This window comes from Hetaerina americana, unplaced genomic scaffold, assembly GCF_022747635.1.
Source record: "Hetaerina americana unplaced genomic scaffold, ioHetAmer1.1.p SCAF_8, whole genome shotgun sequence".
In the NCBI taxonomy this organism is placed as follows: domain Eukaryota; kingdom Metazoa; phylum Arthropoda; class Insecta; order Odonata; family Calopterygidae; genus Hetaerina; species Hetaerina americana.
Window position 1 is genome coordinate 73603807 of NW_027287427.1, and position 16744 is coordinate 73620550.

Here is a 16744-nt window from a genome sequence, read left to right on the forward strand (position 1 = left end):
AAATTAATTTCATCCATGCCTTAAATTTGACAAATTCTCTATTTTGAGAAACAATTAAAAACTTACTATTAACGATTATAATTTAAACATTTTCATCATAAAATAACTTATCAATCTTTCATGCCATGAAATTCTTTGTCGCCATTTTCAAGAAAAAGACGAGGATTATATCTGCACAATCAAGGCAGCAATAAATAGTGTGAGTATTGTATTTTAGGAGTACAGAGCCACCAGTCTGTCCGTTTCTTTCTGTCACTGTTGGCTGCTAAATAGTAGAATTTCAGGAAACAGTGGATTAGTGGAAGTTTACTGCGCACAGGAACTTTTATCTCTTTGTATTTTACCAAAATCAACTAGTTTTCTATTGAAATTTAGGACAAAATATTGCAAGTTAATTTTTTCCTGATGAAAAATGCTTCATAAAAATCATTCCTAAAATGGAGTATTTATCTACTGAGATAATCTCACTCCAAAAAGTACATAAGCACCTAATGATGACTACTCAGCGGCAGGGCAGCAGTAGGCAGGCAGCTGTTTCGTAGAATACTCATGCCCATGATTAGCCCTATCAATTGCAATGCACCTTTAAAGAAAATATGTAATGCAAAAAGGTTTGATATTGTTGAAGAATCCACCACATATATTATGCTTAAAGCTTTAATGTCACAGATAGATAAAAGGTATTTCAAGAATTTAATATAAATCAGCCTAAACATTTTCCATAATTCTCATTTAGAATATTTTTTCTTCTTCTTTTTTGTATGCTGCTCTTTGACATCACTTTCCACAGTGGTGGGTATTTTATGCTTCCTGTAACAAATGAGAAGACACCATTAATTTATGAAAGTAGAGAACACATGCAGGCATGATTTCACATGAATGACATATCCTTAGCCTAATGAAAATAATGTTTTGAGATTGATCTTAGCCCCGACAGTCAAGTATGTGAAAATTTTTCTTTCCTTTGCAAATCCTTTAGGACATGGTTCCTTTTGAATAGTTGCATGAAAAGTACCTTTTCTTCAAAGTTCCACCACAGTATAAACTGACAACCTTCCTACTTTAATAAAGAAAATCATAGGCTGGTTTGGACCTTACCTTGAACTCAGCTTTATGATATGTGAAATCAACTAATTCTTATTTATACATTCAAATTCTTTTCCCATAGCCATATACAGTTTCCAAATTCACAACTATATGTAATACTTGATATTTTTTTCATTTTATGCCAAATTATTAGCAGTAATCCCACACCCTTAAGTTTCCAAGTAATTCTCTCTTCCCCTTTTCAGCTACCAACTCAACACTGAGCAAAGTCCAGGTGATTAGCATGTTCTCACTCTTCTCTCGCCATCCTTTTTAAGTGGTAAGCATACATCTATCCTTCTCTCCACCCGATTCCTTTCCTATCTTCCTTCCCAGCCACCACTAGTGCAACCCCAACTCCCTCACCCTGCTTCCCCATCCTCACTGGGCTTATATAATTGCAAAAATGTATCTTGTCAACTGGCAATGACAACAATTGTCGAAACATCCATCATGCATGTGGAATAAAATTTCACAGAGGAAGTCATCTCATTATCTCTCTAAATATAAGTCAGTATATACTAACGTAATTATGAATATGAAAGAAAAATAAAAATAAATTTTCATATGATAGAGAGACAAAAAATGCACTATTGGAGAAAAAAATCATCTGCATCATTTCACTTGCATTGATGAAAATACATTTTCTACCATCAGGCAATTAATGTACAGTGAAAGATACAGACAATGTGGGGCATTGGTGCTTGTAACACTAAATGCCCATACCTTTAATATACTTGCATTTACCTATACCTTGCATAACTAGGCATATTTAATGCCTAGTTATTGAACAGAATTTTTATAACTACAATTTCAATCTTCTAAGCAATTTAATTTGATTTAATAAATATGGTGCGTCCTTTCAAAACCTACCTTAAACAGAAGACTTCAAAATAAAATAAATTCATTTGAAGTTCAATCCTCATTTATCATCAATGTCCGTTAGAAAATATATTTTATCAATGATGAGCATTTTGTGAAATGAAATTACAGATTTTATTTAAGTCAACAACTTAAATTAAATAGACACTCATTTATTAATACAATTCATAAAAGTTCTAGACATTTTTGAAAATCTTTGCTTTAATATTACCTATCCTTTTTAACCATACAAGGTGTGATCAAAAAAAGACAGGGCTGATTTTATAAATTGTTTATTTCGATGGATACGACTTAATCGAACTTGTCGCCCTCCAAGTACATGCCTTGGCTGATGACACAGCTTTGTCAACGTTTCTTCCAGCCCTCAAAAACCCTGCCTCGTAAGCCACCTTAGGGATTCCTCTTCAGGTCTGCCGTACAATTAGTTTTAATGTCCACAATAGAGTCGAATCGGTGCCCTTTCAAGGTTGATTTTAACTTAGGAAACAAGAAGAAGGCTTTAAGAAACTCTGAGTCGGCATTGGCTCAATCCAGGAGTTCCTGACAAATGTCCACATGTTTTTGTCTCTGTTCATCAGTCTCACCCGCTGGACGAATTTTGATGCGATGCATGTCGTGCCCAAAATGTCTTTCAAAATTGTCTGACAGGATCCAAAACTAATGTTCACTTCCTTGGCTATCTCCCTAACAGTTAAATGGTGATTTGCCAGCACCAAATCGTTCACCTAATTGACATAGCTGAGGTCTGTTGAAGTGGAAGGCTGCCCTGTTCGCAAATTTTCATCTGTCGAGGTTCTGCCCGATTTAAAATCACTGTACCACTCAAAACACTAGCTTTGACTCATAGCTTCATTAACAAAGGCTCGCTGAATCATTCCAAATGTCTCGGTAACACTTTTGCCGAGTTTGAAACAAAATTTCACGCACACACGCTGTTCCTCTCGCTCCTTCATTGCTGCCATTGTATGCAGCGACGAACATGTTAAGACACTTACCTAAGCTGCTGCGTAACGACTTGACGTAAACAAACACAACACCTCTCATTTTAGTCATCAAATGTGTCGCCAGATGGTGCACAGTCTCATTTTGATCCGTTGAACAGTTTGCACAGAATAAAATAATCTGGTCTTTTTTTGATTACACCTTGCATACATAATATCATGATAAATCATTGGTCTTTTGATTTCAAATCAGTGCTTCTGCATACGTCTCCAAACATTAAAAAACTGCCAGTAAGTATTTCCCACCGAACTGAGTTAACTCTCTCTGATGAATTGTTTATGGCTTGAATAGCAAAACATTTTGGCTGTTAGTACCACAAATGAATTATAAAGTTACATCATTATTTGCCATATTATCTGTCAAATGAAAATAATTCCACTAAGCGTACAATTGATATTCTTCTCAAATAATTTGAATGTTCAAGGTTGATTTGATGTTAAGAATAGGCCATGTCTTCAGTGTGAGTGGAATAGACACCCTTAGGGCATATTTCCCCACAAAAAATTCTTCCTTAGCTAGCCTTCGCAAACCTACTATTGAATCCTCCCCACCTCATGTTTCCTTCTCAAGGAGGGTCAGCACATCCACTTGAGTTGGTGGCATTCACAGACTTTTGTGTTTCGTTTGTGAGTTGATGCATTGGATTTGTCTCAATGAAGTGGGACTGTGAATTTTCACATCTGCAATTGAGATTGGTGAATGGTTTAACAAATTGAGGTCATATTGAGAAGAGGATAAAATATAGTTTCTATGAAAAAGAAACCCCATTTTGAAAATGAGAGTGGCATGCTAAAAGTCCAGGTATATTTAAGCCAATTTTTCAGTCCAAATCTTATTGAATACACTACTTTAATTTGAGTCTTTTATGAAATGAAATCTTTAGTTGAGACACCATATACATTTACCATAGTGCCTTGGGGAAGTATTTCTCTCTCTGCACCATGTGAACTGTCATCTCTAGGGACAAAGTCCTCTCTTCCTTTCTCCTAGAGTTTCCATTCATCCTCTCCCAAATTTAAGCATACATTCTGAGAGTTCAAGAACTAATGATTTATCTTAGAAAACATCATCCATTATATGATATTTTATGAAAACAATCATTTGACAACCTACTAAAATAAATTGTTTTCCTATTTTTTTTCAAAAATACATTTTCCTTTAAACTGGGCAACTATACCTTGGATATACTTAGTCATTTCTGTTGGAACTAAAATGGTCAGATTATCATGGACTGCCAACAAAGTATTATGGTTCATAAACTAAAATATAATCCAGGTAATGGAAAAATAATAACTTTCACACGATATCTAGCCAGCAGTGGATTTTCTATGGCATGAAATCAAGGAGCAGCCTACACCCCTACAATGTCACTCGCTATACCCTCTGACAAAAGAAATGGGGAAGGGGTTATGGAATATCTCACGGAAAGATGAAGAGATAATAGAATATTCACTTCACACAGAAAACACCTGACTTTTGATCAATAACAACAAGATATATACCAAGTAATCCAATACGAGGGTGGTCTGAAAAGTTTCCGACCTCCGAAAATTTCAGAAAAAATGTCTTGCATCTTTGTTAGGTCGGAAACTTTTCAGACCACTCTCGTATATATACTACAAATAAATGCAGGGAAGAACCAATAGTCAACAGTATAATTGGCAATATCAATTCTTTGGCACTCTGGCATCTTTGGGAAAAAGGTAGGAATAAGGTACATGGTTAATATGTATTATGAGTGGAAAATTGATATGAATTAGAGGGATAGAAGGGAGAGTTGTCATAGAAAGAAAAAGTGTGTGTTAACTGATGTTGTAGATCCAATGAAGAAAATGAGAAATTTGATTTTTTTACAGGTTTTCCGTTTTAATAAAACCAAGAGGGCAATTGTGATCTTTTTTTGCTTTTTCACCATCAGTGCCCAAAATTATATTCCAATGAAGTTTGAGGTAGTAGATCTTGTAACCTAGTTCCAATAACTCATGACAGTACCAGGAATTATTTTATGTTTCGTAGTGCAAAATCCAAATAATAAAAATATTAGACCATTCAGCGCCCATCAGCAAATAACAATAATGTACGCACACTACAAATATCCATTAACCCTGATATTTTATCCTATGAAATTATGCATGATAATTGTGCTTAATTAAACAAAGAGAAATTATAATTCTCTCATTGGAAAAGTTCTGCAAAATAAATCACCTACTGGCCCTTAAATGCATCTGCATTTACAAATAAAATGTATGAGTAATATTTATAACAGGATAGAAAAAAATATTTATCTTTATTCTTGTTTGCTTGCTAGGAATGAATCTGAAAGCATTATGAATAGATGAATTAGCAATCAAGTGTGATATACTCACAATATATATATATATATATAAATATATATATATATAAATATAAATATATATATAAAAATATAAATATAAATATATATATATATATAAATATATATATATAAATAAATAAATATATATACATATATATATAAATATATATATACATATATATATATATAAATATATATATATATATATATATATATATATAAATATATAAATATATAAATATATATATAAATATATACATATATATATGTATGTATATATACGTGTGTGTGTGTGTATACGTGTGTGTGTGTGTATACGTGTGTGTGTGTGTATACGTGTGTGTGTGTGTACGTGTGTGTGTGTGTGTACGTGTGTGTGTGTGTGTACGTGTGTGTGTGTGTGTGTACGTGTGTGTGTGTGTGTGTGTGTGTGTGTGTATACGTGTGTGTGTGTGTGTGTGTGTGTGTATACGTGTGTGTGTGTGTGTGTGTGTGTGTGTGTGTATACGTGTGTGTGTGTGTGTACGTGTGTGTGAGGGTATACGTGTGTGTGAGGGTATACGTGTGTGTGTGTGTGTGAGGGTATATGTGTGTGTGTGTGTACGTGTGTGTGTGTGTGTACGTGTGTGTGTGTGTACGTGTGTGTGTGTGTGTGTGCATGTGTACGTGTGTGCGTGTGTACGTGTGTGTGTGTGTGCGTGTGTACGTGTGTGCGTGTGTACGTGTGTGCGTGTGTACGTGTGTGTGTGCGTGTGTGCGCGTGTGTGTGCGTGTGTGTGTGCGTGTGTACGTGTGCGTGTGTGCGTGTGTGCGTGTGTGTGTGCGTGTGTGTGTGTGCGTGTGTACGTGTGTGTGTGTGTGTGTATACGTGTGTGTGTATGTATGTGTGTGTGTGTGTGTGTATATATATATATATATATATATATATATATATATATATATATATATATATATATATATATATCCATTTTATATCTTGCCCTGAATAATGATACCTCTGCTATAGGCTATGCACTTACTTTTATTCATTCATTTAAGAAATAAGAAAAGATAATAACTAGGTGAGATTACATTAATGACACAGAAATTCCCTTGTAACAGAGTCATTTTTCAGAAGTTTTACAAGTTACCTGTGCTAATTCACTTACCTAGTCAAAGACACAAATTCTCCTTTATCCAGTTTGGTAGTTGAAAGAACATGATCCCATTCTTCTTTAGTGCCACCAACAGCATAATTACTGAGTTCTTCACGTTTCAGTTTAAGTAGTTCAGACTTTTGCTGAATTTTAATTTTCTGCAAGACAAAATTCTTCATTCAGCAACTTTACATAAGAAGTGCTTGTGGCGCTCAAAATAAAGTTATCACCATATAGGTAAAATCAAAATTTTCAATTAAACTTGAAAAAATTTGGCTTTCACAAAATTTAGTCAAGTGTATTTCAGATGGATTTACACATGCAATATAAAAAAATAAGCCTTAAAATCTGGCATAAAAAATACTCCTTATATACACACCTGGATAGTTTACTTAGGAAATAGTGAAAGAATAACAAAGAGGAGATACATATAGTGGATCTAGTTCACTACTTTCCCAATGGCTTTCCCTTAATAGCTTAAATTTTCCACCCTCTGTCACTCTTCCACTTGAAACCTCCCTCCACCTTATGGAACTGGCACTTCTAGCTAAGTTCTTTTCTCCCTAACCTATTCCCATCTGAATTTACTATATAACGTATGGGACTGAGAAACAGCATTTATTATCAAATGTTTATTTAATAGAGTAAAACCTTCCCAACGACCACTCCTTTTAAGCAACCAACCTATTCAATGACCATTATTTCCCAAAAGTGATTGTAATTCCAATCTGTTCATTTATATAATATCCCTATTCAAAACCCACCCCTTACTCTCATGTACAATTGCTGAGGATAATGATTCTCTCAACATGACAGGTGCCTCTTTGCACTGAGAGTTTGAGAACTTAATCCTCTTCTTACGGTTTCTGTTTGGGTACTTCATTTCTTTGATACATACGTTTTCTTTGAGTAGTCTACAAAATTATTTGTTAGGGAGAATGAATGAGTCTTTTTAGGGAGTAAGAACTACTGCAGTTTCTTTGTGGCTTACTCATGGCATTTCCCTTTGAGTGACAGTGCAAGAACCACTAAGGAGTCAAAGACTACAGGGAAGAGAATTTGCTGGAGCTTGGAGGAAAGAGTTAAGCTATTGGAGGAGATAAAGGTACATCGGAAAGAAATTACTGATATTATTACTGATATTGCTGATTACTGATACTGATACTGAAGTATGGGAAAACTCAGATAGATTTTCAAAATCTAGGAGTGAGAATTTTAATTACTGGCACAATAGTAACTGGAATGGTGAAGTTAAGCAAAGTTGCAAGAAAAATATGAAAGAGTCCACTACATAGTTTTTGAGTGATTTAAAGATACATGATATAATAATGTTCTCATTGGCGATGCCTTGTAAGGAAAAGGCCTTGCAAACTACATCAAAATTGGGAATTGACGATTTAGTGGTGAGCAATGGCTGATTTGAACGATTTCATGCATGGCCTTTGGTAGGATTTTCCGTGAATCTTTTGAGGTGACAAAGTGTGCTGTGATTAAAAGGTTATCCTTCCATCAATCATCAAAAATCGCATATAGCAACACTTACATATATGGACAAAAGTGGGCTATTTTTTGCAAATCATTACACTGAGGATGGAGAAGTGCAAGGGCAGTGTACTATGTGTTTTTAGCACTGACTGTGTGCTTTTTCGTGTGCTGACAGAAATAAAGAGGGACTTCTGGTGATTGGAAAATCTCTTCAACCAAGATGTTTAAAACACACTGACTTGACAAAGTTGGGGATGTCTAGGTAAGCAAATAATAAGGCATGAATGATTTATAATATTTTTGAAGATTGTTTAACAAGCTTTGACAAAAAAATTAGTCCACTAAATCATAATATTCTCTTTTTTCTTGACTACACTCTGTTACAACCATCAACTCAAGCTGACCAATTTGCAACTTCAATTTTTTCAAAACTACCAACACAACTGCAAATCTACAAAAACTGGACTGAGGCATTATTCAGAAAATTAAGTTAAAATGCAGAAGGCAAATGATGCAACATTCCATTGCACAGACTGATTAAGTTGCCAGAGCATCCATTTCAGCAAATAGAAAAATTGCGAGCTACGCTGTATCATGGGTGCTTTCAGCATAAATGTGAATGCAGAAAAGATAGGGGGTTTCAGTTGTGTAGTTTCTTCATCTACAAAGAACTTGAAATGTCAAATTCAACTTTGTCAGCAAATATCGAAAATCATCAAAAATTAACAACCAGGCTAGAGAAAAGCAAGTTTAATTCAGAATAGAAACATTTTCATAGGACAAAATACAAAATTTGGATGAAGCATCAATTGTCGGTTTTAAACAAGGTTTGTTCTGGTTTGAGGAAGAGAACATAATGCTCTAGTTTCTAATGCTGAGTTGATGGCAAAGTTGGATGCTTGAAAATTAAGGTCTGAATTGATTTCAAGTCTATTCCAGGTTGGTTGGGGTGGTTCATGGTGAGGAATAGTATTACATAGGAACCTTGCTAAACAAGCACCATGGATAGCAAGTAATTCACATAACAAGCACAAATATTGTATCCAAGAATTACTCACTTAGTGTGCAACATTTCACATAACGAGTGACGAGGAGGGGGATTCCCAGAGTGATTGCATTGGTTGTTTATATTTGTGCTTAGCACAAGTTCCAGTAGCACCATAGTATCGCTAGTGATCATACATTTGTCTTAACTTGTGTTCAGGCATGTTATTTGAGACTTTACATGCTGGGTTAAATAATATTTTATGAATATCTTAAAAAATAACTGTAAAAATGAAAAGTGAAATCATTCAAAAGCGGGAACAAGGTGTCAGCAAAGCTGATCTATCATGCACATACAACCAGTCAACATCGACGGTTTGTACTGTCCTCAAGAACAAGTTAAAATTGAGGGGATAGATGCTTCAAAGGGAGTGACAAGAATATCTAAGCAATGTTTCCGTATTCTGAATGATGTTGAAAGGTTGCTTCTCATATGGATAAACAAAAACAATTGCAAGGTGATGCTATCAACAAGAACATGATTTGTAAGAAGGCAAAAGTGATTTTTGCTAACTTTGTTAAGAAATTGCCAGGATCATCAATGGACGCAAAAGAAGTATTTAAGGGAAGCCATGAGCGGTTCGAGAACTTTAAGAAAATAACCAGCATTCGCAGCATTTTGAGTCTAGTGAAGCAGCAAGCTCTAACTCAAGGCAGTAGAGAGCTTCATCAATGGCTTCAAGAAACTCAGAGATTCTGAGGGTTTCCTGCGGCGGCAGGTTTTTAATTGTGACGAGATGGACTTCTTCTGGAAAAAGATGCAGAAGTGAACCTATATAACAGCAGAGGAGAATGCATCATCCGGCCACAAGCCAAGGACACCGTATCATGCTGTTATTTTGTGCCAATGGAAGTAGCAATATGAAAATTAAACCCATGCTTGTTCAACATTCAGAAACTCCATGAGCCTTCAGGAAGTGCAAAGTCCAGAAGAGCAGGCTAAATGCAATGTGGTTCCCAGCAACAAGACTTGGGTGACGCATGACCTTTTTACTGACTGGATCAATGAAGCGTTTGGTCCTTCGGTGAAAAAGTATTTGCTTAGCATGAATCTGCACTCTATGTCTAGCTTGTTATGGACAATAGCCCTCCTGCTCATCCTCCCAGCCTGCAAGATGACCTCCTTGACGAATTGAAATTCATCAAGATCCAGTTTCTTTCCCCAACACCACTCCATTTCTCCAGCCTATGGACCAGCAGGTTATTTTTAACTTTTAGAAGCTCTACACTAAAGCACTTTCAGAGGATTGTTATGAAGTGACTGAAAGGGCCAGCCTCAATCTGAGAGAGTTTTGGAAATATCTTTTCAACATTGTAGACTGCCTTAAAATGAATGAAAAGGCATGGGAAGGGATTGCAAAGAGAACTTTCACTTCTGCCTGAAAGAAGCTTTGGCTGGAGATCATTGACAAAATAGACTTCAAGGAATTTGAGACAGCAGATATAGGGACTGTAGTCCATGAGATTTTGTCTGTGGCCAAGTTCCTGGGATTAGAGGTGGATAACAATGATATCGACGAACTTGTGGAGAAGCACAGACAGGACATCTACATCTACATAATACCACCGCAAGGGCTTGTGGCGGGGGTGTTAGGTCATCACTTGTAAAAGATAACAATACCACATGCAAAAACAACAGTATGGAAAACTACACCCACAGCAGCGCACACACTCATGCAAACACATATACCATAAACCAACTAACAATTGCACCCCAGGATGCAGCACGAAAGCCATCCAACAACACGCCAGCCAGGACACAACAAGCAAGAAGGCAAAACTCCACCACCACATGAACATGCAACACAAAATGCTCCCCCCTCCCCACAAGGAGACTGTAAAAGGCAGGGAATGCGAGCCAATGTTGCAGGTAATGGGTGGGTCCAGAGAGGGACGAGTGATTGAAAGGGAGAGTTAAAAACAGATGATCAGAACACTAATGAGGTCATTTGGAAAGAACCTTCGAGCGTTGAACCTTCTCAATTTCCCAAATGAGGCCTTTTTTACTCGGATCCCATACACTACATGCATACTCTAAATGAGGCCAAACAAGAGCATGGTAACAACATTCCTTGACCTTCGAATCACTTTTGCCGACAAAGCGTCTAACAAATCCCAATTTTTTATATGCTCGCCCGCAGACTTTATGTATGTGAGTCCCCCAAGTTAAGTCTTTGGTGAATGTAACACCTAGGTATTTTACCGCATCAACTACTTCTAGGTCAATTCCAGCTAATTTGGAAGCACATCCCATTGATCTTTTATAGAAATTTACCACCAAACATTTATTATAATTTAATGATAATCCCCAGTTAGAACACCATTTAGTAATGCAATCTAAAGCCTGCACTAAAATAAAACGATCCCACAGATATCTCCCAATAGATCACCATGTCATCTGTGAACATCCTAATCTTACTTTCCACTTCGAGGTTCAAATCGTTTACAAAAATCAAGAAAAACAACAGCCCAATTACACTTCCCTGAGGTACCCCTGAGGTGACTCGTATGCTGTCGGAACTAGCACCATCAAGGACTACCCTCTGTTCCTGCTCTGAAAGAAAGTCTTCAACTCTACTTATTACGCCCTTGTTTATACCCATGACCTTTAATTTACGAATGAGTTTACCATGGGGAACCTTATCAAATACCTTTTGAAAATCTAAAAAGATCACTTCCACTTGCCTACCTCTCTCATCCGATACAAGTAAGTAATGTGTAAATAATCCTAATTAGGTTTCGCATGAGCGGGTTTTCCTGAATGCATGTTGATTGTCACTTAAAAAGTTAATGTTATCAAGGGATCTCATTATTGAACTGACAATTATGTGCTCTAAGATTTTGCAACATATAGAAGTGAGATATATAGGTCTGTAATTACAGGACATGACAACTGAAGAGCTTATAGAGTTGCATTAAGTTTTAGAGGAAGAAGTTGTGGAGGAGAGTTTGTCTGTGGATGAGGAAACAGCAACACAGCAATCATCTAGTGCAATAGGAGAAATGCTGAAAGCATTGGAAACTATAACATTGTACATTAAGAAGCATCACCCATAATACAGCAGATGTTACGTGCCCTACAATTTTATATGATGATAATGCTGGGTTAAATTTTTGCAACATTTTGAAGAGTCAGCAAAAAGAAATATATCTTGACAGTTTTCTCATAAAAAGAATTAGTTATGTGTCATAAATAATAAACTAATAATTTTAATTTATTTTTTCTAAAAATCTACTTCCTATTGCAGGTTGGTTCATTCCACAATAGAGGAAGAGATGAGGACTCCAATCCTCTGTTGTATCATATTTTGAGAAACATCACCCTAATAAGACTGGCTATGTGCACTAAAAATATACATAATGATAATGCTATGTCACATTTTCAAACAAATTCGAGAAGCTGGTAAAAACAAATGTCTCTTGACAGGTTTCTTATAAAAATGAATTATGAATGCATCATAAATAACAAACTAATAATTTCCAATCTATTTTTTTTATACGAATTGAATTCACATTCCCGGTGGTTTAATTCCATAATACGAGTAGAAGGAAAGGTGAATGTGAACCCTGATCCTCAATTATGTCCGTATAATTTTCTTTGAATACAACTTGCACAGAATATATTTTTTTCAGCATGGCATGCATTATTGTATTTTACATTACCTTATTAAGAAAACAATGATTCACTAAACAAGTGTTTCATTTTTATAAGAGAAAGGCCGCAAAATAGATTACGCTCGTTTTACGAGGTTCCACTGCATGTTATAGTATGTTTCTGGCAAGTTAGGAAATGTTTCCCGTGATATAACATTGGGCTAGGTAACTTCAACTAAGCTTATATTACTCAAAGATTTTTCAGCAAAGGACATTATTAATGTTGACAAAACTGACATTTTTGCCTCCAGGAAAAGACCTTGCATTTCAAATTGAGCAGCATCCTAGGGGAAGAAATCTAAAGAGAAAAGTACTGCAATGATGGCTTGCAAGGCCAATAACTGCAAATTTGCCTATGTTGGCTATCAGTAAATATCTTCATCCTCGCCGTTTCAAAAATATAAAGCAAGCCCAGCAGTGTGTCCTCCAGAGTACCTCCAAAGCTTCAGTAATAGCAAACATCAAATACTAATCTCAATTAAAGTGCATACTACCTTGATCAAAAAGTTCCCGGAATAACCACCGTGTAACGCTCCCATCGTTCCGATTTGAGTTCTGTTTTTTTTGTTAAATTGGTACATCTGTTGTTGATATTCCCTTTAAATCTTAGTGTCATAACTTGACATTTGCAAAAGTTACGTAGCCAAGAGTACATCTATCTCTGTGTGTGTTGGCGATTTTTTACAATTTCAGAAATGGATTTAAATTTGCAACAACGAACTTGTATTAAATTTTGCGTAAAAAACGGATTTAGTGGCGCACGGACGTTGGAAATGTTGGAAAAGTGTTTCGGCAACGATTCTCTAAAAAAAACGGTCGTTTACCAGTGGCACGAGCGGTTCAGAAGTGGTCGTGAGTCAATCGAAGATGATGAACGCAGTGGCAGACCATCGACATCGAAAGTCGGTGAAAAAATTGATAAAGTAAAAGAAATGTTGGTCAATAACCTCAAATTAACCATCAGAGAAATATCGGAGGACTTGAACATTGCCTATGGATCCGCCCAAGACATTGTGGTTAATGATTTGGGTTTCCGTCGTGTAGCAGCAAAGTTGGTTCCAAAAGACCTCAATTTCATGCAAAAAAGAGACCGTGTTGACGTCGCAAAAGACATGATTTGCGAGGCTGAATCCGATCCCACATTCATCAAAAGGATCATTACTGGAGACGAGACGTGGGTTTATGAGTACGACACGCAATCCAGACATCAGGCAAGTGAATGGCGTTCACCAAATGAGCCGAGACCAAAAAAACCACGTCGTTTTCAGTCAAAAAAGAAGGCAATGCTGACGGTTTTCATGGATTACAACGGTGTAGTGCATCATGAATTTTTGCCAGAAGGCCAGACAGTAAACAAAGAGTATTATTTGGGCGTTATGAGACGTTTGCGTGAAGCAATTCGCCGAAAGAGACCAGAAATGTGGGCAGAAAACTCGTGGATTTTGCCCCATGATAACGCACCGTCGCACAGTGCTATCATTATTCGTAATTTTTTGACGAAAAATGCAACAAATACCATCCAACAGCCACCGAATTCACCTGATTTGGCTCCCTGTGACTTCTTTCTGTTCAATCGAGTTAAAAAACCATTACGGAGAACGCGTTTTAGCAGCCGAGAGGAAGTAATGGAAAAATCGCAGGAAGCACTGATGGACATACCGAAAACCGAATATAAAAAATGTTTCGAGGATTGGATCAAGCGCTGGCATAAGTGTGTTGCAGTCGATGGGGATTACTTTGAAGGGGACAATATAGATTTAGATGAATAAACTTGTATTTTTAATTTTCTGAATAAATTCCGGGAAATTTTTGATCAAGGTAGTATAACACTTTCCTAATACTTTCATGCAGAAAAATTAGAGTTGATTTTATATCATATACATCATTAACTTTTTCATTTTGAAATTTTTTATCAAATAATTGAGACAGTACTACCATCTTGGAAAAGGACTTGGTTACTATGATTAGGGGGCAGTTTCTACTTTTCTGAGAAGTTTAAATTTCCATGTTTACCCAAATTTCAACTTACAATAACACTAATTGAATCATGAACTTCATTAAACACTCACTTGGGAGGCCTCCAGCAGTTCATTCTGCAAACCAGTGGCACCTGCCATGTCCACTGCAGGGATGCTGTCCATTGCTTTTGGGATGGATATTGTTTTCTCAACAGACTGCTCCACAATTGTCCTGAAGTAAGAACCCAGTCGTCTGATAGTTCGATTAAATAAACCAAGAAGCTGTGAGGAAGGCAGCTGGAGTTCACCACTCAAGTCATCAGCTGTCTTACACTGAAGTCCCATCCCCAAGAGTATTGCCTGCAGGATAGGTATGGTTGCATAATGATTTAAAAGCTGATGGTGGTCATATTGAAACTCATATACACACAAATATTCTACAATTAAAACTTTCTCTGAGAAATTGGAGGAGTGAAATATAGCAAAAGGAGAAATTTAAGGTTGCTCACAAAAATCCCATTTAAAAAAGAACCTATACTTAGGTAATATCATGCCATTTGTTTAGGTTGGAGCAGATTGTTTTAGATTTTCCACTTATACTGCATTTGAACTTCAGAAATACTGGTTTGTTTTCTATGAGTGAAGATATGTATAGAGATAATGTTTTAATAGACCATTTCGAAACATTTTCATGGCATAAACAATTAATGAAGATTTTATGAAAGTATTTGGTTAATTTCAAATAAAATAATTTACTTTTGATTTACCTGTGAGGAACAAAAAAATAAACTATTTATTACAACTACTACAAGGGTTGTTGAATAAAGTGATCATACATTTTTTTGATGCTCATAATTTATTGTTGATGCTCAGTTCTCATGTCGCAATGATGGATGTAACACATGCCAAGAAAAATCTAAGTTCAAAATCAGAATGCAACATAATTTCTCAAATTCTCATTGAATCTTGAGGCATCAATTTTTATTTTATTGCCTTTTCTGAATTCACAGAACAGTTTACTTCCCAAAGACCTCACACTTGATATGGTCGAATGGCTTGTGTGTTCTGATTACCCCTAGACCTGTGTCAGTGGGAGTAATAATAATATACTCCCAATGAACTTTAAAATGAAAACAAAATGGAGGATTAGGAGGAGGTGTGACTTACGGCTTGTAGGGCAGATAAGTGAGTGTCTCCAAGTCGATTGAGGAAGTAGAGTCGGGCAATTGCTGGAAGCAGATCTGTGATGAGATGATGGTCTGCCACATTGGATGCATATGATTCCAGCCTCTTCAGATCATACCGAGTAAGATACACATCCAGCTCTTCAGAAGTCATACTCCCAGCTAGTGAAATAATAATGAAGTGAATTTATATACCAGAAAAACATCTAATCTACAGAATTACTGCACTGTTGTCAAATGAATAAGAGAAACAAGCATGAAATTAAACTCTAATTTCTAAAATTCAGCAATATCAGAGCACAAAAATCATTCACCTTGACTAGGATTTGAACCCCAATCCCTCGGTAACTTAATTGGCTGACACTCAACGAGATATCGAGGCATCTGGTTTCAAATTCTGGCCGAAGGCAAATGATTTTCACACTATGAAATTTTTGCATTGCAATGCACATTATTGGATGTCTCCATTCAAGTTTATTTAATGGCATTTCTCACAATTATTGGACTTTAATTTCTATGTTTACTTTTCTAACTCATTGATACCAAAAGCACATGAAAATGGCTTTTCCATTCATGTTTTTCCATTTATATCTTTTTATTGCACAACCTCGTTTCAACGGATCATTGACATCTAAGGTGTTACTATACATCCGCTGATAATAAATATTCTGCTGAAATGGATTACATAATAAAATGATGTTAGTTGAAATGAATTTAGTCATTTTTACCCAATAACTCATTTTTTTTATCCTGCTTAATTCAAAATATCAAAAATTAATATATATAGTAATTCCAAGCTTACAGCAGTTCCAAACCAAAGGCATAGTCTTTGCATGCTTATTGGTACAGATGAATTAAAATTTGCTTATGGTGAAATTTGAAGCCATTTTCTGGTCCCATGAGAGATAATTTAATTTGAACATCTCTCCAAGGCATTTCATGCCATTAAGAATTTTCACATTGCAAAGCATGATACGT

General features: G+C 36.0%; 1 protein-coding gene across 3 annotated transcripts in view; it reads right to left on the bottom strand.

Annotated features, from left to right (window-relative positions):
- Window positions 1-656: 656 nt before the first annotated feature.
- Window positions 657-16744, bottom strand: part of l(1)G0020 (RNA cytidine acetyltransferase l(1)G0020) — a 54308-nt gene continuing 38220 nt past the window's right edge. The window contains exons 14-18 of one of the 3 annotated variants that reach the window (XM_071596933.1): window positions 15750-15928; window positions 14694-14942; window positions 6454-6599; window positions 3522-3650; window positions 704-810 (exon numbers count right to left, since the gene is read on the bottom strand). In XM_071596933.1, the coding sequence (XP_071453034.1) occupies window positions 3536-3650; window positions 6454-6599; window positions 14694-14942; window positions 15750-15928 (689 nt within the window). In that variant the 3' untranslated portion in view covers window positions 704-810; window positions 3522-3535. Of the gene's footprint in view, window positions 811-3504; window positions 3651-6453; window positions 6600-14693; window positions 14943-15749; window positions 15929-16744 lie in introns of all 3 variants that reach the window. The other 2 variants (XM_071596932.1, XM_071596934.1) reach the window with 2 other exon arrangements.